The sequence below is a fragment of the Hevea brasiliensis genome, chromosome 7, assembly GCF_030052815.1.
Source record: "Hevea brasiliensis isolate MT/VB/25A 57/8 chromosome 7, ASM3005281v1, whole genome shotgun sequence".
Lineage (NCBI taxonomy): Eukaryota > Viridiplantae > Streptophyta > Magnoliopsida > Malpighiales > Euphorbiaceae > Hevea > Hevea brasiliensis.
The window spans coordinates 92,791,222-92,813,177 of NC_079499.1; the positions used below are offsets into that span (position 1 = coordinate 92,791,222).

At 32.1% G+C, this 21,956-nt stretch overlaps 1 protein-coding gene across 1 annotated transcript; it reads right to left on the reverse strand.

Moving 5' to 3' along the window:
- Positions 1-4,182: 4,182 nt before the first annotated feature.
- Positions 4,183-12,074, reverse strand: LOC110638259 (uncharacterized). The gene is made up of 12 exons (XM_058150173.1): positions 11,640-12,074; positions 11,411-11,512; positions 10,113-10,193; positions 8,970-9,079; positions 8,719-8,854; positions 8,409-8,507; positions 7,701-7,806; positions 7,183-7,619; positions 6,940-7,116; positions 6,624-6,821; positions 5,333-5,659; positions 4,183-4,497 (listed from the first exon to the last, which is right to left on the reverse strand). Exons 1-12 carry the CDS (start codon positions 11,925-11,927, stop codon positions 4,405-4,407), a joined length of 2,154 nt encoding a protein of 717 aa, XP_058006156.1. The 5' UTR covers positions 11,928-12,074; the 3' UTR covers positions 4,183-4,404.
- Between the last annotated feature and the right edge of the window lie 9,882 nt (positions 12,075-21,956).

Below are 21,956 nucleotides of genomic sequence, written 5' to 3' on the forward strand. Positions count from 1 at the left end.
GGAGTTTTACCAATTGTTGATGACTTAGTTTTGTCCATTGATGAGAGGTTCTTACCCATTGCAGTCCTATAAAGGGAAAGAGGCTTTGACCTAAGGTGGAGAAAGGACATAATCCAAGAGGAAGGGAGGCATAATCCAAGAGGAAGGGATTACAGCCCATTGTAGTTGAAGATACCTTTTATGGTATAGTAGTTAAAGTAGTAAATATATTAGATTTTGTCTAGAGGAGACTATGAGGACTAACTAATATATTTACTACGAGTAGTTTGATGCAAAGGTTTTCTGAGGTATAATTAGGTTAATAGGTAATATAGTTTTGAGCTTATAATGATGATTTATTATTTGATTATAGTGGATGATGGCATGTGCATGATGTAGCTGTACGTGGAGATGGTGAATCACATAAATATTGATATTTTGTGTATTTACTTTATTTCTTTATATTTTACACGCTTTCACGATGTACAATATTTGGTATCAAAGGTTGAGAATGATCTTGGTGAGTTGGTTGAAGGTGGAGCTATTGCGACATGTAGAAAGTTGCACATGTAGCAATGGTGATGGTGAAGAGTTAAAATTAAGGTGGAGCTCTCAATGAGAAATTAAGATGGTTAAGGACGCAAAAGTTTTTTTAAAAAAGAAGCAAGTTATATCCGAGATGAATATTGAAGAATTGATGACTTGAAGAGTTCAAGCTCAAGTATGGAGAGTTAATGATTGAAGACACATAAGAATTTGAAGTATGCAATAGTTGATGGATTGTGTCAAGGTAGAGATTGTTAGATTTATGACCCAAAATCCTAGTTGATTTGAAAACCTTTAGTAGAGAGGAGTTTTGCTAATTGTTGACAATTTGACTCTACCCATTGATGAGAGGCTCTTGCCCATTGCAATTCTATGAAGGGAAAGATGCTTTAACCTAAAGTGAAGAAAGGGCATAATCCAAGAGGAATGGATTATAGCCCATTGTAGTTGAAGATACCCTTTGTAGTATAGTAGTTAAAGTAGTAAATACATTTAGTTATGTCTAGAGGAAACTATGAGGACTAACTAATATATTTACTATGAGTTGTTTGATATAAGGATTCTTTTGGGTGTAATTTGGTTAATAGGTAGTATAGTTTTAAGCTTGTAATGATGATTTATTGTTTAGTTATAGCAAAAATTGGAATGCCCATAGATGTAACCCAATGTGGAGAAAGTAAATCACATAAATATTAGTGGTTTATATATTTACTTTATTTCTTTATAATTTATACGATTTTGCATTGCACAACATTTAGATTGAAATATAAATGAATTTGACTTAATTAATTATTATATTTCATGCAAAATCGGGATGACAAACTTCAAGGAAACCTTTCTTCTGCCGATTGGCCTACAAAGCAAAACTTGGAAGATCTGGTGAAAGCTGGAGAAAATTTGTTAAAGAGTCAAGTTTATTTTGAAAGTGATTGTCTTCCTTTAACAAATGTCATCTTGTCCCATCTTTCTCCCATCCTATGGGAGTTAAAGGTTGTCATTCTTGATACCGTAGGTTGTTAATGTCCTATCCTGGTTGGTCTATTTACTTTGTTCCTAGAACTACTAATTGTACTACTAATTGGGTTGTTATAAAAAGTAAAGAGGGCTCCCTTCTCTCGGGTTGGGCTTTAACCCTCCTCCTCTTGTAGCTAGCTATTTGCAAAAGAATAGGCTGCAATTTCCTAGTTTCTAGAATGATATTTCATCATTTTCTGTTAAAAAAAAATTATGAGTTTTATGCTACATATTAATTAGGAAGCATCTGTCTAAAATCACCTTTGATGTACCAAATTGTAAATTGTTTGCATGATTGAATCCAACTGCAAGCATAACACTATTTTGTGTACTATGTTTAATTGTACAAAGGCCAAATTATACAAAAAGCCAAATCTTTGTGTACTTTTGCATTTTAATTTTATTATTTTAATTTTGGCAAAAAAAAAAAACTAAAATTGAAAAATTTGCAGAAATTTTATTCAAATTTGAAATCTAATTTGGGGGGAGCGTGTGTCTCTGATGATGTGGCATGCCATATGGATTATTTTTATTGTTAAAATATGAAACCCACTTGACACATCATATAATAAAAAAAAAACTAACCCTCTCTCTCTCTCTCTCTCTCTCTCTCTCTCTCTCTCTCTCTCTCTCTCTCTCTCTCTCTCTCTCTCTCTCTCTCTCTCTCTCTCTCTCTCTCAGCTTGCACACTTTGCCATAAAGATTTAACAAATCATGCAAATAATGTTAATAAATCTCATAATTTGTCTAAAACAAATGGTAAGGATCTTTCATCAAACCTCAAGCTTGGTGATATACTAGAGAGCTGCATGCAAAGTGAGTTGATATTGCAGGAATCATCGGTAAAAACTTTGGAACCATGTTTTCTCAAATATATAGTGTAAAAAATTATGAGCGTTAAGTGCGTAATATGCTCATGCAAGCCTATGCTTGCAAGTATGTGATGCCAACCCAAAAAAAAACATAAGATCAATAAAGGAAAATATGAAGCCTATGTTCAAGTCTGTGACTGCCAACTATAATTAAAAGCATACTATCAATTGTCTATTTGTTGCAATCTAGGTAAATTTCAGAAAACTTCCCACCCATTATCCACACAAATTGTGATAAGAACTCATTCATGGTTCCATCCTCCTTAGAATCATTAGAATTGAAGTTCGGCTTAAAACTCAATTCGTTTTGCTCAAGTTTGTTGAGCAAAGTGCAAAGCATCTCTTTAAAGGCAAATATGTTTAGAGAATTTAGGGTTCTTTGGAAGAGTTGGGAACTAAGGTTATCAATGGATGTGAATAAACGGAGGGAGCGTAAGAAGTTGTACTATTAGAGAAGTCTATGTTGATATGGGTACATATACAACAATCTTCCATTGAACCTAAAAGTTTACTTAAGCCATTCATAAAACCTTCGTATTGGTAACCAGAGGTAGGGAGACAATGGATATGTTACGGCCAATCTAGCGTCAAAAAGTAAGATTGATCTATCGACCAAACATCCAGGAATTAGGTGTTGGTTCATCACGTGAACCGAATAAGAAAGAGGCTCCAAAGGATAAAACTGGCTGACGTCCAAGCAGGACACTTGAGCATGAAGTTTCTAACAAGGTAGCTGGAGCAAAACATCAATGGCACTTGGCAAGGTTGGGTCGAAACTGATTGTGTCCGTCTTTGTCTCGTAGGCAATTAGTTCATAATCCAAAAACCATGAATCTGATCTTTGTATGGTATTTCCTCTCCTCAAACTTAGTGAAATAATGACATGGTAATGGGTATAGTATTTCCTTTCTTCTATGTTTGATGCTAACAAAACTATGACAGATTTAAGGAAGAAGTATTTTAAGCCAAACTATGCAGGCCAAGAGAGTGGGACAAGAGAGAGAGAGAGAGAGAGAGGGGAAGTTTTTTTATTTTTTTAATTATTATATGATGTGTTAAGTGAATCCTACATTTTAAAAACAAAAAAAGTCGTATGACATGCTGAGCCATTAGTAACCATTCCCTCATATCATATTTCAAATTTTGATAAAATTCCTCTAAACCTTTCACTTTTGACATTTTTTTTGGTTAAAATATAAAAAAGATAAAATTAAAATAAAAAAATGCAAAGATTTGATTTTTTTTATTTATATTATTTGGCCTTGTACAGGTACGCTAATCTCCTACTGCATTGATTTCCGTATCTCAGGTTAGATATGGGCTGCACCGCACAGAAGACAACATGAATGGGTTAAAGAAATGGTTTCCTCCAGCAGCTCCTAGCCAAACTAGGAGTATCATCCCCTTTGAATTTTAGATCCTTTCGGCTGTTGACTGGTTCTGAATTTTATTCATTTATTTTACAACATAATAGAATTTAACAATTGGGTATCAAGTTTAAACTTCCAATAATCTTTCATTAAAGGATGTTGTACTTGAATAATGCCCTGAACATAGGGCTTATAACCATCGATAGGAGAAGCCCATACATTTAAACATATGGAAAGAGCTAGTTATTCCAAGCATATCGATACAAAACTATCGCCTTCAGGGAAGGGCTTTGCTCCAATCTCCATCATTGTTAACCATATCCCCATGAAAATCAAGACCCCACAAAAATACTGATCAATTGCTCAAATAGCTTGGAGAGAGAGAGTCAACATCAGTCGAGTCGATTAAATAATTTGCTTTATTAATGACAAGAACACATGATGTAAAATGTACAGAGACCAACAAAAAAGGCTGTGTTCTTTGGCATATGGTACTAGCGCTATCACTATGCAAGTCATCGTATTTGTATATCTACAGCTATGATACAAATTGAATAAAATAATATTTCTTCGAAATAAATAAAACAAATAAAAGTTTTTTTGATACAGTTGTGCATCCCAAGCTATGCAAATATTTGCTGGATGACCGTCTCGGCATTTCCATTGTACTGTGCAAGGAGATGGATGGCATCAGCCCTTGGCAAAGCAAGAAATTCCTGCATCAATCCATTAATTAAACAACAGCTATGCGAGACACTGTGATGAGCACAAGTTGAAGATGGATAAAACAAAGACTTGGTTTATTTAAGGTGAAATTACAGAATTAAAATAATCGACTTTTCAGAGCAACCATTTTAGAGAAGTAGAGATAAGATGTTTCCCTAAAATTATTTTCTGTAAACAATACATTTTGCAATATCCTAAAGATGAAGCTGATCTTTGCAGAGGAAAAATGTTGAGATAAAACATTCCCTAGAATTATTTTCTGTTCACTATTTTGCATAAAGCATGATTGAAAAGCTCAAAAAAGCTTTCCTAGTAGTAAAACAGATCAATTTAGGCAAGTACACTATCTTTGTAAGAGCAAAACAGAAGTCCAATTGTAGTTAAGAGAAAGAGGGCAGAGACAAAAAGCACAGACCGGACATTAATGAAACAGTAACAAGTATGCCTGCATTGGCCTATTCTCATTATGAAGATTAGCATTGAATGAATACTTGTATTATACACGAAGAGCTAGAAAAAGGGTTATTCATGAAGACAAAGAGACTAATTTGGCTAGAATTTTCAGGAGTATTTGAGATTATATGTACAAAATTTTGGACTGGTTGCAGCCTTATCCCTGCTTTGCAGAGAGGCTGTTTCCATGGCTTGAACTCGTGTCCTCCAGGTCAAAAATGGATTAACTTTACTGCAGCAGCTCCAGTGCTTTTTTTTTTTTTTTTTTTCAGAATAAGTTTGACTTGATTACCCCAATGGAGAGAAAGAGAGAGAATCAGGAAGAGAGAGGAATAATCAAAACTGCAGCACAGCAAGACATGCACAACTTACCATAACTTTGAGTATTGCATTTTCATCACATACAACATCTCTGGATGACACTTGAGTTGGACTGCCACCATCTTCAGACAATTTGGTGCTTGAAGATACTGTAACTTGGTTGGATCCCTGGGTGCAGCTATCAGCATTTGACTTCGACAATGAACATGCAGAAAGCATGGGAGTATTAACTTCTTTCAAGGAATCAATCCTCAAAAGACTTTCAAAGCGATCTTTACACATTTGAAGTTTAAACCACTCATTGTGCGTGTGAAGCATTGCTCTCATAAACTTCATAAGCTGCGGTTCCTCAATACCAAGCCTCCTACCAATTGCAACCTATCCAAGAAATTACCATAGATACTTTAATGCATCTACATATAACCCCCAATCAAATATAGAGTTGAGATAGGAATAAAATTATAATTTTCCCAAAATAAGACGCTAATGGAAGTATGGAAGCTGAAATATTTTCAACTCTAAGCAGTCGTCTTTATGCCAAATTGCTTTTTGCACATGAAACAAGAGCTAATTAAGGTGAACAAAATTAAACAGTCAGCTAGAAATCTCAAATGGAGAGCAGATGCATCAACACATTTTGAACATAATTAGTCACTCTGCCCTCTAGGATGTAAGCTTCAACATTTGTAGTGGTTAAAACTGTTTTATTCTTCTAGAAGATTATCAAATTAAAAGACAAATCATCCAACACATGGACAGGAGAAGTACATCTAAAAACTTTATTGCACATTCTTCCCAGGAAATTATTGGGCCCATGCTTATAATTCTCAAAATGTTTGACAACGAACAATGTAATAGTTAAAATATAACCTCATAGTATACTAGAAAAGGACAATGAATACATCATGTTATTGAAAGCATAAAACAGAATCCTATCCACACAAGCAAGAAGGAAAAAGTCTAAAATGGGTCATTTGATGAGTAATGACATTGCTTTTCAAATATGCATGCAAAAACTACTTTAGTTACCAAATTTTGTGTAAATACTCGTAGCTTGGTTTATCAATAATATCTCTGTCGGTATATGGAAGAACTTATGAACAATCACATGCCCTCATTCAGTTAAAAATTTTGGCATGTTACTTCCAAAGCTTCCAACTGTAATTCAATACGATCATAAAACTTGCAACAGAGGAACATTCAACAACAATCATTACCAGTTATATTATGCAAGCATGCAAACCCAATTATCAAAGATTCAAACAGAAATAGCGAAACAAATTAATGGAAGACAAAGTTGACAATGACTGTTATATAATCACCCCACCCAGTCACAAAATACCTGGAGAGAAGTTGCAAGAGCATGTAAAGGCAAGCCTTTTCCTAATGCATCTTCATTAGGACGGAGCAATGCCAACAAAGTCTCCTTCAAGGGCTTCAGCAGAGTTGGATCATTTGCAGCTAAGGGCCCTAAATGTGAGCACGCAACCCTTAGGGCACTTGAATGGTCGCCAGAACCGACCAGCTTAAGAAATTCAACCTGCAACCAATAAAAAGTCAGAATGAGCATCCAGCAAAAATAGCAAAAAATAAAGCCATTATCCTTGATATCTAATTGATGATTTCAACAAAACAATGAATATAAGATCCATTTTCACCTGCTTCAACTGGAAAAGCAAGATAGGATTTTGCATAAAAAAGTGTGGATCCAAAGAATTAACTTCTTCCACAACCTCTGCAGCCATTCCTCTACTTGCTAGTTCCTTCATCCCCAGCACAATCTCATATTTATCCTCCCTAATGTTTAGGTCCATTGGGGAACTTTTCTCAAAGCCCTGCAGAAAAATCTATTACACAGTGAATCTATCACAGAAAAACGTAACAAATTACCAAGAAGTTACCTGTTGTTCCTTTGACATATTTAAGCAGGTAGCAGTAGCACTAAAATCTAGCTTGCTGCATCCGTGGACAGAAACTCCAGAAATATAATCTTGGTCATCTACCCTACCCCTCCATCGCTTGCGTTTGCTCCTTTCTCCAGTTATGTAGTTTCTGTTTCTGTGTAGAACTTTCGAAACTGCAGTTTGATTTGATCCACTGGTGCTACAATCTTCACAATTGCTAGTAGATTCACAAGAATATCTTAACTCAGCATCAGTTGTGCTATTCATATCCACATTATTTTCAGGAGAACCATCTGTATGAGCATTGCTCATGGAAGTTTCACCATCTGAATGTTTACTGGTAGCATGATCCACTTCAAGAGAACAGTTTCTTGATGAACAATAGCTGGGTTCTGGTTGATTGACTTTTAAAGGTTCAGAAGGGTTTTGCACTCCTGAGGAATCATAAATAGTTGATGTGAGAGAGAGAGCATTTAAAATGAAGAGAAAGCATAAGATGGAAGTCTGAGAATCACCAGAAGGGAGAGTAAGACCAGAATCCACAATGCCCCTATAGACACAGTATTCGCAAACAAGCTCATCAAGCATGGAGACATCCAATTTCATCCGACACAATTCATTCTGTAACAGATAAGCACATGAAATTCAAACGGTAAGCTTTAGTCAAGTCACTCAAATACAATAAATTCTAGGACAGCCTCGCACCCAAATACTCAAGTGCACAAATGCAGGTGTGTATAGAGTATTGCCTATTAGAAAGTAAAGCATTGTTCCTTTTATTTATTTATCATTATTTTTAAGGAGTCTCTGTCTCTCAGATCTTTCCCCTTTCTTCAGTAGGAAAACGAAAATGCAGAATCTGAGATCAGAAAATCACAAACTTTGCATGATCAAATTCTTCAATTTAGTAAACTCTCAAATTTTTAACACTGCAGATACATTAGAATCACATCGAACACTACATATTCATAACCTCACCCTTCCAATACAATATGTTAAGTGAAAACATTCAAGCAAAATTCAAATTTATGTCGTTATGATGCAGTAAACATATTGGCTAACAGCTAACAAAATAGCTCAAACGTGTAGAATGACTTAAAGAAGGCATTGGAAAGAAGTTGATATATATATATATATATATATATATATATATATATAGGGAGAGAGAGAGAGAGAGAGAGATAGAGAATTCTATATATTTGTATATGGGAAAAAAAAAATACCCGGAATGCTTGAAACAGATCTCCCTTAGCAAATCTCAAGCTATCAACTGCCCCTTGTCTTGTAAGCTCCACAGCATGCGCAAGAGCTTGTATATCCACCTGAATCAACATGACATATATAAAATAAACAAAGAGATATGCTAGGGAAAAATTATTGATTGTAGACAATGAGTTTCTAGACCATTGATGGCCTAATACATGAAGATAACATGAGGTGTCTCATACAATTTCATGTGCCAGCCACTGGAATGCCAACTTAGCAGTAATTTTTTGTACTATCATCTCTAAGGTCTAAATTTTAGAAACTTACCTCATCAAATGGAGGTGCCTCATACAAACTCTCTTGCGGTACAGCAGGAGGATCACGTTCTTCAAGAAGCAACCTTTCAGTAAGGTTTGAAATGGGTGATGAGACTCCTTGACGATAGCAAAAACCTTTATGTATGCTGAAAAATATAAGGAACATTGAAGAAAATCACACTTGGCTTGATGCATCAAGTAATAACCATACAAAGACCATGAAGAAATTCTTGCAAAGTTAAACTAAAGTTCAACGCCAACCTTATCAAATAACTCAACGTCATTGAAAAGACTGGATCATATGCATGTAAATGAGCTCTTAGGACAGAAGACATTAATCCAGCAATGTCAAACCTTCTCCTCTCAGACCACTGAAACAGACACAGCATGGCAGATTATATATGTCCAATACATGTAGTCTTCGCCAAAAGTTTTACATCCATATCAATATTCTTCGATAAATTATGATACATGAAAAAATAGTATGCTTCATCTACTCTCCACTAATTCCAGAATAAAAGTCTAAGTTGAAATGGTTTTCATGTTAAAAATTATTCCTTTGATGTTAAAAATTATTCCTTTGTGTTTGTTTGGGGAAAAAAGGAGTGAAAACTTTTTCTAGGTTATAAATAAAGTCTTAAGTTGAAATGGTTTTCATGCTAAAAATTATTCCTTTGATGTTAAAAATTTTTCCTTCGTGTTTGTTTGGGGAAAAAAAAGGAGTGAAATTTTTTTGTAGATTAAATAGAAACACTCCAACTGTAACATTAAACAATTGTATTTATATATGCCTTCATGATCATGGGAGGCACCACAATTTCCCACATAATTTCCTCCAAAATCCTAAATTGAAAAAACAAGAGTTCTCAAATCCAACAGGCAACAGATCATTTATTATAACCCAGAAACCTACAAAAGTAGCTTGTTTCACTAATTACCCTTAATAATAAATTACACAATTCCACATATTATAAATATGTACCAACATGATCACTTAATTCATCAAAGTCACTGAAGACAAATTTGTACTCAATGGAGTTGGCATCATTTAAATTAAATCACAAAGAAAAATTCAGCCCAAAAAACCTGTGAAAGAACTATAGAAGTACAAATATAGAACGACACAAATTTCAACTCTCAAGTTCTTGAGTATACGGAAGAGACATGCTGTTATAGCCTTTATATCATATTCGTAAAGATACAATTTGATTCAGACCATAGTTAATCCAGGAAAAAACTCACTATCCTAAGAATTAATAGGATGCCAGGCTTTTTCTTTATTTTCTAGTTAATTCCAACATTTATGCAAACATAGCTGAGAAGAAAAAAGTAAGTAAGCCAATATTGAGGACCAAAAAAAAATGAGAAGAAGAGAAACAACAACAAAAATAATAATGGAGCCACCTCATTTGCCACAGGAGAACTCTGGTCATCTTTGTCATATATGAAGGCAAGAAGGACATGCTTAAATTCCTCATATGCTTCCTTGAACACAGTAGAGAAATGTGTCAGATCCCAACAACTAAAAGCAAACCACTGTATTCAAAAAAAACATTTTTGTATATCGATTCCACATATAAAGCCATTGTTCCAAAGCTCACAGAAAAATAGATTCATCACTTAAAAAGGTTATAATACTAAATTGGTTTAGCAAGTGTAATGCCAATATCATATTGCTAGATCATGCATATAAAAAATTAAAAATGAAAATGAAAATTCACAAGAAGATAAGATACAAATAAAATGGCAACATAATTTAGTCTTTCCTGAGATTCAATTTGCTTAGTAGGGTTTGTATGGTACATCATTTAGACAGAACCCAGACATCACGACTTCAGACTCGTACTCTGCAAATCTTCAAATTGTTTTCAACCACTATGAGCTAATTGAGAGATTAATTATCAACATAGCGACACAATCATTATAATTACAATGTCCAAAGCATACCATCTTAATATTTAGATAGGCATTGGTGACTAACCACCAGTCTAGATGATGTTGGGTTATCCATACAAACCACTCAACTATTGGACATAAATTCACAGCTGCAGCAACTTGACGATTATATCCATGTCAGTTTTGGATATATGTGATTATGTTTAAACATGTTAAGGTTGACTCAAAATAATCATTAATTAATTTATCCGTAAAACGTGTCATATGGTGTTATGTTTGCGTTAGTGGGATTTGTGGCAAATCATATTCAAATTTCTCTCACAAATTCTGTCCATCCAAAATTGTTATCTTTAATTCATCATCTACAGTCTGCACAAATTTCAAGAAATTGCAAATGATGAACCTCCAAAGACAGTCCCTCTCTAATCCCAAGTGGCAGGTCTAATCCACAAATTCAAGTACTTTAGTGATATACAATGAACACACTAACTATTCTATTCCTATATGTCCACTGTCTCAACTGAGTTAAAGAGCCAGTGTGCAACATCTAAACTAAGATCTAAGTTCAGCTTCTGGACAATGTATTCACATTTGCTCCAAAACTTAAATTAATTCACAGCCATGGACTATTCTAATAGAATAAATGAAGCAAAGTCCAAAAGTCAGTTCCAGATGAAACAGTGACTCATGAATTGAAAATTACCATCCTCAAGGCATGGTGTTGATATATGGATAGGAAAGCTACAAAAAAAAAAAAAAAAACAAATAAATAAAGCCTCCTCCCTTAAAAAAAATGAAGTAATTACCGGATAGGCATCAAGAGCACAGGGAGCAAGAGCCGTTCTTATGCATTCAATTGCAGAATCTCTAGCCTCTTCCGTCCCGCTCCTCAATAGCTCAATAAATTTCTTCACCCAAAGACAGAGAAAAGTCTCAATAAAAAAAAATTCTAACATTATAAAATCAAACAAACTAATTTCAATTCTCGTAGCAAGGAAACAATCAACACACAAACAAGCAACATAAAAAACAAACCTGCTTCTGCAACCGAAACAGAAGCCTATGGTCATCGAGGACGAAAGGAGCGTGAGTCCGGAGAAGATCGATGGCTGAATCAATGTCACCAGCCTCCAAGCACCGTCTGATCTGGCGAATGATCAATCTGGATTGGTAAGACGAAGAGGAGACGGAAGGGGAAGGAGAAAGAGTAGGAGAAGATAATGGCGATGGAGAAGAAAAGGAATCCTCGATTAAATTCTCTGATTTCGCAAAATCAATGACAAGACAGTCCAAAGCTTCCCAATTCACGGGCGTCGAGTCCATATTTCGTTTTCTCGGGAAAATTTTGTAGGCTGAGCGCGCGTGACAGAAAATATTTGGAGTGTTTGCCTGGTTTTTCCTTTTTTTTTTTTTTATTTCAATATTTGGTATCTGGGATTTTCTTCCTTGTTGAGAGAGAGAGCATCGCTTCAGAGAGAAAGGCGGCGATGCGAGGCTAAAAATTAAAAAAATAAATAAATAAATAATTATATTCGCAAAATTTGGAAAGCGGGTTTTGTTACGACTACAAGTGGTAAATCCAATATTTTCTTTTATTGTTTACGTGTAATGTCTGCATGCGCGCTTAATTTATGTATGGATATGAAACGACGTCACATTTTCGATCTTATCGGGGGATGGTAAAAAATCTAAAATTGATGATAAAAGTGTATTACCTGTTTAATTATATGTTCAGAATTCTCCTGTAATCCAAAAGTTTGCGGATAATCACGAAATCTCCAAAAGAGATTACTATCATCGAAGAACTGTGCGGGTTGAACAAATTATTTTAATAATATTAAAATATTTTAAAATTTAAAATTTTAATTTCAGTTATTTTTTAAAATAATATTAATTAAAAATAAATAATTAAAAAAAAATTATCAAAAACAACTTAAATATTTATTGAATAAAACTATTTTGTTTATCTACCTATTCAAAAATATTTTCTTTTAATTACTAGTTATATAAATATTTAAATTTAAAATATTAGATAAAAAATCTAATTCAATTCTAAAAATTAGAGGGGATTGAGATTTAAAAGTTAAGACATATATATTCTATATTTAATCATGACGTTAATATTCACTTTACCTTTTTTTCTATAAAATTATACCCTCTTCTCAACGTTTTATACTTACCAAAGAAATTTGAAATTCAAAACCACAAATTTTTTATTTTGAATTGCTTCGTAAAAGGTATGGAGTTACTTATTTGCTAGCCCCTATGTATACACTGGCTAAACTTAATGTCATTACTGATTACTTGATCAATGTGGTTAAAATCAATTATTAAAATATATACTCTAATGAGCAAGTAATTTTTCATAGCGTTTACACCTTCTTTCACTATGATCTACAATATTGTATAATTAAATTAATTTTCAATTTTTTTTTTTTTTACATTTTAATGATGGAGTTTTATAATATGTGTTGGTATTTCATTATATTTAATTTTAGATTCATAATTTATTATGTATAGTTTTGCATAGATATCAATAATTACATATATAAGTTCTGCAGAAAATAAACATTAGTTGATCATATAGCTATCTGCTATTTGTTTTAATATAATTAATTAAGTTAGACAAAAAATAAAAAATAATTTTAATAATATCGTTAAGAAATTCTGATTGTTTTGATTTATAAATAAGTTGTAAATTTAATTTTAGCGCTAATAAATAATTGATCAATTTATAATTATTTTTAATTGAATATACTTATAATATGATGGACAAAATTATAAAATGGTAAAATACCTTAATTATATATATATATATATATATATATATATATATATATATATATATATATATATATATATATATGTGATTAAAAAAAAGCATTTGCTAAAAAAATGAGGTAATAAAAGTTTTTATAGGAATGTCCATTTTCATTCATGTGCCAAATGATTCTAATGTTGAAAATTTTAATAAAATTTAATTTGTATTTAAGATAATTAATTAAAATTTTTAATATTAACTGAATTTTAATATGGTTTTAAAAATATATAAAAAATAAATATTAAATTATATTATTAAAATAAAATAAAAAATAATTCACACAATACAAAGACAATCTGATTACTTTCCGTGTAATCCCAAAGTAGACAGATAATCACAATATCTCCAAAAAAGATTAATACCACGGAATAACTGTGGGGTTAAATAAATTATTTTCATAATATTAAAATATTTTAAAATTTTAATTTTAATTTTAATGTATTTTTTTAAATTTAATTAAAATTAAATAATTAAAAAAGATTTTTTTTTATCGAAAACAACTTGATAAAAAGTTCTCTCATAATTTGTGTTTAATTCAAATAAAAATTTCACAAACATTCAACTATTTTACACGTTAAAAATTCATAAAGAAATTAAATTGAATATTAATAAATTTTGATGACAACAATTTATGCCCTTATTTTCCTCTCTTTTCTTAATTTTTTTTCTTTTTTTTTAATAGGAATAACTCATTTTATTGAAAAATCAATCAATGAGTACCTTTTATTACAAACTTAAGAAAGCAAAAAGGAATAAAAAAAAATCCAAAAAAAAAAAGAAAGAGAAAATTTATTACTAAAGAAACAATACATTGCTCCTAAACCCGTTACTCCCACATGACGTGGCATAGAAGCATTTGTGCTTGACTCCGGAGATGTTTAGTTCAGTTATTGGATGCAACTGACAGCTATTGGACATTTAATCAATCGATAGCTATTAGATATTTAAACAGCTGAATCAATATGCTTAATAATTAATTACTTATAGAGTACTTCTCAGCTATATTTTCTATCATCTCTATAATATGAGCTGTTCATGAGCTGTTGTATAATTTTTTTATTATTTAACAAGAATACCCTTAATTGTAATCCTAATTTAATCAGTTCTTACATTTTTAATAATGGCACTGATTTTTTTCTTTTTTTTTATTTTATAATATCATCATTTATAATGTTAGGTTTTAATTTTTTAAAATTTTTTTATTAGTGATATAAAACATAAAATATTTATTTATTATGAAAATACAAATTTTTTACATGTAAAATTTAATATTATAAGATTTTTTTTCTAATATAATTAATGTATTGTTTCAAGAAAAAATACAATTACTATATTATTTTACAATTACATTTTTAAAAACTATTTAATTTTTATTTATTTATATATTAATAAAATAAATTATATAAACATAATAAAACAGTAATAGTATATTTATTTTAATAACAAAATAAATTATACGATATAATATATTAATAAACATATATTTATTTTAATAATAAAATAAATAATATAATATAATATAATCAATTAATAATTGTATATTTATTTTAATATTAAAATAAATTATATATATATATATATATATATATATATATATATATATATATATATATATAATCTTATTGGTCATTTTACACATTAACAGTAATAGTTACACATAATTTTACCAAACACTTTACACAAATCAGCTATCATCAGCTATCAGCTATCAGTTATCTGTTAACAGTAACCGCTATCAACTGTCAGTTATCAGTTATATCCAATTGCTAAACCATACAGGCCCTTAGTAAAACTAGTAGAGGGCATTGCTAGCAGAGAGACCATTGAATCAGGGAGGATACTCTTTCTTGAGGTTTAGTCATTCCTTCCACATACATACTAACACCAATTGAGCAAAGATGTTGAGGATAATGCCTGAAATTTTCAAACGCTGATTTATTAGTCATTCCATATAAACTGTTGCATAAGAACGAAGAAGATCGTAGCATCATCTTTTAGCTTTATATGACAAGGAAAGAAACCAACTCATACAACCTAAATAGATAGGGGCATCCACATGTAAACTAAGAGGTGATAAGAGCCAAAGTTTCTCCTTCCAACACATGCCTAGGGCACGAAATAGACATATAAACTCTTCTACCTATTAAAGATGTACATTTAGGGAGGCTCACTAATAGGAAGCGTCAAAGAAAAATTCACACTTTGGGAGGGACTTTCATCAACAAAAATTCACACCTTGGGAGGGACTTTCATCAACCATAAATCCTTTCAATTTATAAAAGAATTATATGAGGAGGAAGACATGTGAGGCGCATCATGAAAAGATTATGCAACATAATAACCAGACCTCACACTATAAACACCATTATGGATAGTAGGAAAAAAGAAACTATTATCTAGATCCCTTGGACTTAATGGCAAACTAAGAATCTCCTTATCGTTAAAAGGAAGTGATACTACGGGGAATCAGATAGTTAGCGCTTGGAACAAAATATCCAACTTGGTAGTCAAAGTGTTAATGAGTTAAAGCTGAGCTAAAATATCCAACTTGGTTGTTAAAGCATCAAATGCTCATTCAGAGAGTCAAACCCAAGCCAGAGGCCACTCAACCACCTAAATCGGGCAGGATTAAACCAAAAAAAAGATAGTTTGGTCTAAGCCCAATCCGAACAGCAATGTAAGAAGGAGCAACGTTATCACTCGAGAAACAAGCTGAGCATAACCTATATCGAGCAATAAAAGCATTAAGCAAAGATCAAGCCAAATTTGCAGGTGACAATCTCTATATATCAACCTCAGATTGTCTCCATGATTAAAACAATGACTATTTTCCTTAAAGCCTATATATATCAAAGAAGAATCAAGAATCAGCTTCACATATATACAATTGAAACCAATACTAAATTACTCTCTTATTTTCTCATTTTCAAACTACTATTTTCTAACTTGAGCGTTAGAGTGGCTGGTTAGAAGGCCATCGACCTCACTTTTCTTTGTTTGACAGGCTTACATGGTAATAGGACTGGTTTCTTAAAGCTCACGACTACATGAGTGGCACTGTTTGTGGGAAACTCAAATTACTAGTTAATACCCCACATCTGAAATCATTCTCTTTCTCTTTTACATTTTCTGCGCTATTAAAGAGTTTTAATTTCCACTCATAATTTATATTCATTTTTTTGCACCTTTTTACTATCTTAATGGTTGCAGATCTAAGGACTCTTAATAAGAATGCTGTCCCAATTACCCTCACACTAGGTGGAAATCTGCCAGTAGTCGCAGTAACCTAGAACCTGGCCACACCTACCATTCCATCCAGCGGCCAGGTTTCACCACATAACACTATGGTGCCCACTGTCAAGCCTGATTAATAGGGCCCACTGCAAGGAATGACATTAGAGCAAGTATATCAGTGAATAAGAGAAATAAAGGCTCAAATTGCTTTACTCAAGGAACTAATCCCAATAACTAATTTATCACCTGGAGCACTTATTCTTGGGGCAGAACTTCTCCCAAGAGAACCTTTTGGAGAGGCAAATCCAACCCAAACTAAAGAGGCCGGTCTTGTAATTGTCCGATCGATAAACAATAACGGGAAAAAGATCAATCTAATAGGGGTCGATGAATAGGAAGAGCTCACTGATGAGTCACCCCAACTGAAGGTGAATTGAGGTATAGTGAAAGCTAAGCAAAGGTACAAGAAATAGGTGGAGGAAGAAAATTTTGTGGGTGGGGACAAGTCTTCACTATCCAAACCAATCCTAGCCGTATAGTTTTCATCAAAATTCAAGTTATCCATCTTGGACAAATATGCTAGGAGAAATAAATCTAAGGAGCCATGTGGCGAATTTACAGACAATGATGATGCTCCAGAATGTCAATGATTACCACTTATGTCGAGTGTTTCTAACAATGTTAACTGGGTTGGCCCAGAAATGGTACCAGTGCCTTAAGCCTAGGTCAATTCAAAAATTTCATTAGCTTACCACTGAGTTCAAGAATAAGTTCATATCCTGTATCCCGCTAAAGAAACTATCCTCGGACCTATAAAAGGTGAAATAGCAGGAAGGAGAGTACCTGAGGGAATATATTGATCGGTTTAATTCCAAAGTAATACAGGTTGAAAACCTTAACCATGAGACTATGTGTAACACCCTCACTGTAGCAATTCTGTGCATTCTACTGTTTCGGTGACCGGTGTCAGTCCGGACAACTAGAACGTCCGGAAAAATATTTAGACTAAAGTGAAAAGCCATAATTAACTGAAATATTAACAAGAAAAATGTAGAAAAAATTTTAGAAATAAAATACAACCAAGTTAAATGAGCCGGTGCCCTAGCAATAGGTAACCCAGTAGGAAGTTGTGGTCCTCACAGCTAGAAGCCCTAAACCCATGGGAAAATTCATGAAATAATTTTTGGGACTCCAGAGAAGAGTCATTAAGGTTTCTATGACATTAGAATGCCAAGAAAAGGCTTAGAAAAATTTTTCGATTGGTACAAACGATTTTGGCTCAATAAGCCAAACGGAGGGCATTTTGCTTATTTCGTCTTCGGAGATGATTTTTGACCTGCTTGTCCAATTAAGTAAATAATTATTATGACATAAAATGTGAATAAATATTGCTAAAAATTTAATTAAAAATGAATAGAAAAGAAAGAAAAAAAAATGAATTAAATACCTAATTATGACATCATAATGATGTCATTTAAAAATTTCCACCAACCACATTTAGACAACCACTTAATAAACTAATAAAAAGAGATAAAATTTACAAGAAAATCAGTTGTCTTCCTCCTCCCATTAGCTGGCCGAAACCCACTTATTTCTTCCTCCATTGATTTCTTAATTCAAAGCTTTGATTCTCACCCCATTTCACCATAAAATCTCTTACTCTCTTCATAAAAACTCATCCTCATACCTAGAGCAAGCTTTGGACAGTAAAAAGAAAGGAAGAAAGTGAAGTTTTGAAGTTGTGGAAAGTGACTAAGTCAAGGTTAGTGCCAATTCCTTTTAAAAATTTTGTGTATACCTTATGTGGAGTAGGAATTGAGTGAGAAAATTAAGTAGAATTAAACAAAATTTGCATGAAGAATTTCTACCAATTTTGGCAGCCTTATGGTCTCTTAGGATTTCATCAATTTGATTGCATAATAGTTGTATATGGCTGCCATTGAACATGATTTTGGTGTTTTAATTTATGGATTGTATGTATATAGAGAATTGAAATTTTTGGAGTTAGGGTTTGGGTACCAAAATTTGGATTTTGTTTATGTATTGGTGAAAAGAGGTTGTAATGGTCAATTAGTGACTATTTGGTCATGTTTGAGTAGGAAATTAAGTGAATTGTGCCAAGGGAATTGGGGTTAGGTATGTTGTCCAGTGTGCACTGCAGGTCTAGATGTGAGTCCAGCAAATTTGGGCAGCTATAACTTGAGTTGTGTAAGTTCAATTGGTGCAAGGCCAATTGGACATGAAATTAGACACATAATGGTACAATTTTGATGGAGTAACCCTATCCAAAAAACAAACTTAGGATGCCCTAAAATTGACCAAATCGGGGTAACACACATTCTGCCTGGGCAAAATGACCAAATGAATAATGTTCATTCATTTGGTTCTAATTCAGTGTAGAAATGTCCAATTGACCTGAAATTTATATCAATGAAAAGCTTAGACAATTTAGAACAACTTTTGTGTAGAACACAAACTCAAATTCTGGACTTAACTAAATGAAATTGCTAGCCAAAGTTGAACTACCAAATCTGGCAGAACCAAAATTACCCAGAAATTCTGGGTAAAGGCAATCTGACCAGTTATGGTGAAATATCCATAACTTGAGCTAGAAAACTCCAAATGGATTCAAAAAGTGAAATGTAACTAGACACAACAAAGAACAACTTTAATTAAGAACACTTGGCCGAATTCTCATTGTAGAATGACCTAATGGAACAGTAAACTCTAGTACTCAAAACTGAAATTTTTTATTTATTTTCCATTGGTTAGAAGTATGAATTGGCAACTAATGCCAACACTTTTGGGAACCAAAATGTGATAAATCTATGTGATTAAAACTCATGTAACTATTATATATGAGAAAGTCAATATTTTGACTTAAATGACTAAATGAAGAGTAACCTTACATGTTAAGTACAAATATTCAAGAAATAAGCTTTGAAATGAAATTGACAAGTAATGCCAACAACTTTAGAATGCAAAATGTGGTATGTTGGTGATATTAGAACCAATATACCTATTGTCTATGAAAAAGTCAACATTTTAGTTGACTAATGAAATGAATAGTAGCCATAAAATTTCAATTTTAAAGAATTACATAAATTAAAAGTGTTAAATGCCCTAGTAGGCCTAGTGTGATTGGTTTGGATAGGTTGGCATGCCAATAGGGTTCTGATAGCAGTACTGCATATGGCTTCATGCCATTCTGTGATATGATAGCCTATGGCTATACTGATTATGATGTTATACTTGGCTTTATGCCTTATTGCTTTTATGGCTTATTAGCCATTCTGTTTGCACACCAGGAGACACATTATTACCAATAGTATGACGACCCGAGGTACCTGGTACCCAGTGCTAGTTTACCCGTTTATCCAGTCCGGTCAATTTGTATAGGTTACTTGGGCATAGAAAAGTATAAATGTAATTGAATTGATTATTAAAGAAAATAAGAAAATTAAATATCAAGATAAAGAACAAGAATGATTACAATAAAAAGAGGCTCAAAATCATGAATTAAATAAATGATTGAGAATATTTAAAATAAATTAGATTAGTTATTTAGCAGAAAGAATTGAAATGAATTGGAACGATATTAAAATTTAATTATTATGAAAGAATTGAGCGCTTCTGAAGAGAAATAAATTAGAATAAATGATAGTTAATACTAGAAGTATTATATGAAATTAGATTAAATTCCAGAATATCCAAATTTTGATCAATTTCTTTTCTTTATTATATATTATTTTCTTGTTATATTATTGCACCACTAAGCAGCAATGCTTAGCGCGATGGATTTGTTTCTTCGCGCAGGTACTAAAGGTAAAGCCCAGCGAATATTAAACAGAGATTTTGGAGTTCTGATTTGCAGAAGTGTCTGAAGTATTCAAGGTTGTCACCTCCTCAGCAATGCATGTAGATAGGATTCACATTAGTTTGGCTATTTCATATGTAATCAATTTATATATCATGTAAATTATGAAATTATGTAATTATTTGTAAACTATGTAAATTAAGGAAATTTAAAAATTTTGCTTATATAATTTGAGAATGTTTACATATGAATTGAGTATGAATGGAAATGCATGGAAATGAATATGTAAATAAAATATATAGATGATACATGAAATGATGAGATTTTTATTTTAAAATATTATTGAAATTTCAAACATGTGAATAGTGAAACACGTCAAACGTTAATAAAATAAGGGAAATTCCGTTAGTTTCTCCGTTGAAAAATAATTGATATTAAAAAATAATAACTTGAAATTGATTCAAGGAATAAACTAAAATAAGATAGGGTGCTCCGGCACCGAGTGTGACATGCCTTGTTCAGCTATACTGTAGATGGGTGAGGGGTGTCATAATGAGTGAGAAACATATAAATCACTACAAGAAAAGCGCGGATTAGCAATGGATTTTTTCCATTTCTAATCCCTAAAAATCCGTTACTAAATTATTTAGCAATGGATTTGCAACCTATTTTTGTTTGTTGCAGCGAGGCTTGTTGCTAATTCACTTAGCAATGGATTTAGCAAGGGATAATCCGTTGTTAATAGTAATAGACAACGTTTTTCGTTGTTAATTTAATTTATTTTAAAAAATAGAAAAATTCGCAAAAAAAACTGTTACTATTTGCAACCGATTTAGCAACGGAATTCCATTGTTAATTGCAATTGATTATAATCCGTTGCAAATTTGACTGTTATTTAATATTATAAATTTTTAATTTCAATATTTAAATTTAAATTTAAAATTTAAAATTTTAATATTATAACTTGTTTATAAATTCTAATTGATACACAAATTGTCATTAATAGTTATTATAGATACATTATAATGAGAGCAAAATGTATTATTCAAAAAAAAATTACGGTGAAATAATGAATTGAGGGAAAATCATATTAATGAAAATGAAAAATAAAAGTGAAGAAAGTCATAGGAAAAGTGAGAAAATAAGAGAAATGATAGAAGAAAATAATATTAGAAAATGGAAGAAAATGAGAGGAAAATTGAGAAAATGATGAGAGAATTGGAAAGAAAAGGGAAGAAATAAATGATAGGAAATGAAATAAAAAGGAAGAAAATGAAAGAAAAGGAAGAAAAATAATTAGAGATTTGATAAGAAAATGAAAGAAGATAGAGAAAAATTTGAGATATGGGAAAAAAATAAAATAAAAGGGAAGAAATTGATGATAGAAAATCAATATAAATTGAATAGAATGAAACAAAAAGAAGAAAAAAAATTATAGAATTGGGAAGAAAATGAAAGAAAAGAAAAGAAAAAATTGTAA

Excerpts from the sequence above, each read along its gene's own strand:
- LOC110638259 (XM_058150173.1), bottom strand. The coding sequence starts at position 11,927 with ATGGACTCGACGCCCGTGAATTGGGAAGCTTTGGACTGTCTTGTCATT. Across the intron at positions 10,194-11,410 it reads GTGCTCTTGATGCCTATCCG|GAAGCATATGAGGAATTTAA; the intron begins GTAATTACTTCA and ends ACTGTGTTCAAG. Across the intron at positions 7,620-7,700 it reads TGGTCTTACTCTCCCTTCTG|GAGTGCAAAACCCTTCTGAA; the intron begins GTGATTCTCAGA and ends ATGATTCCTCAG.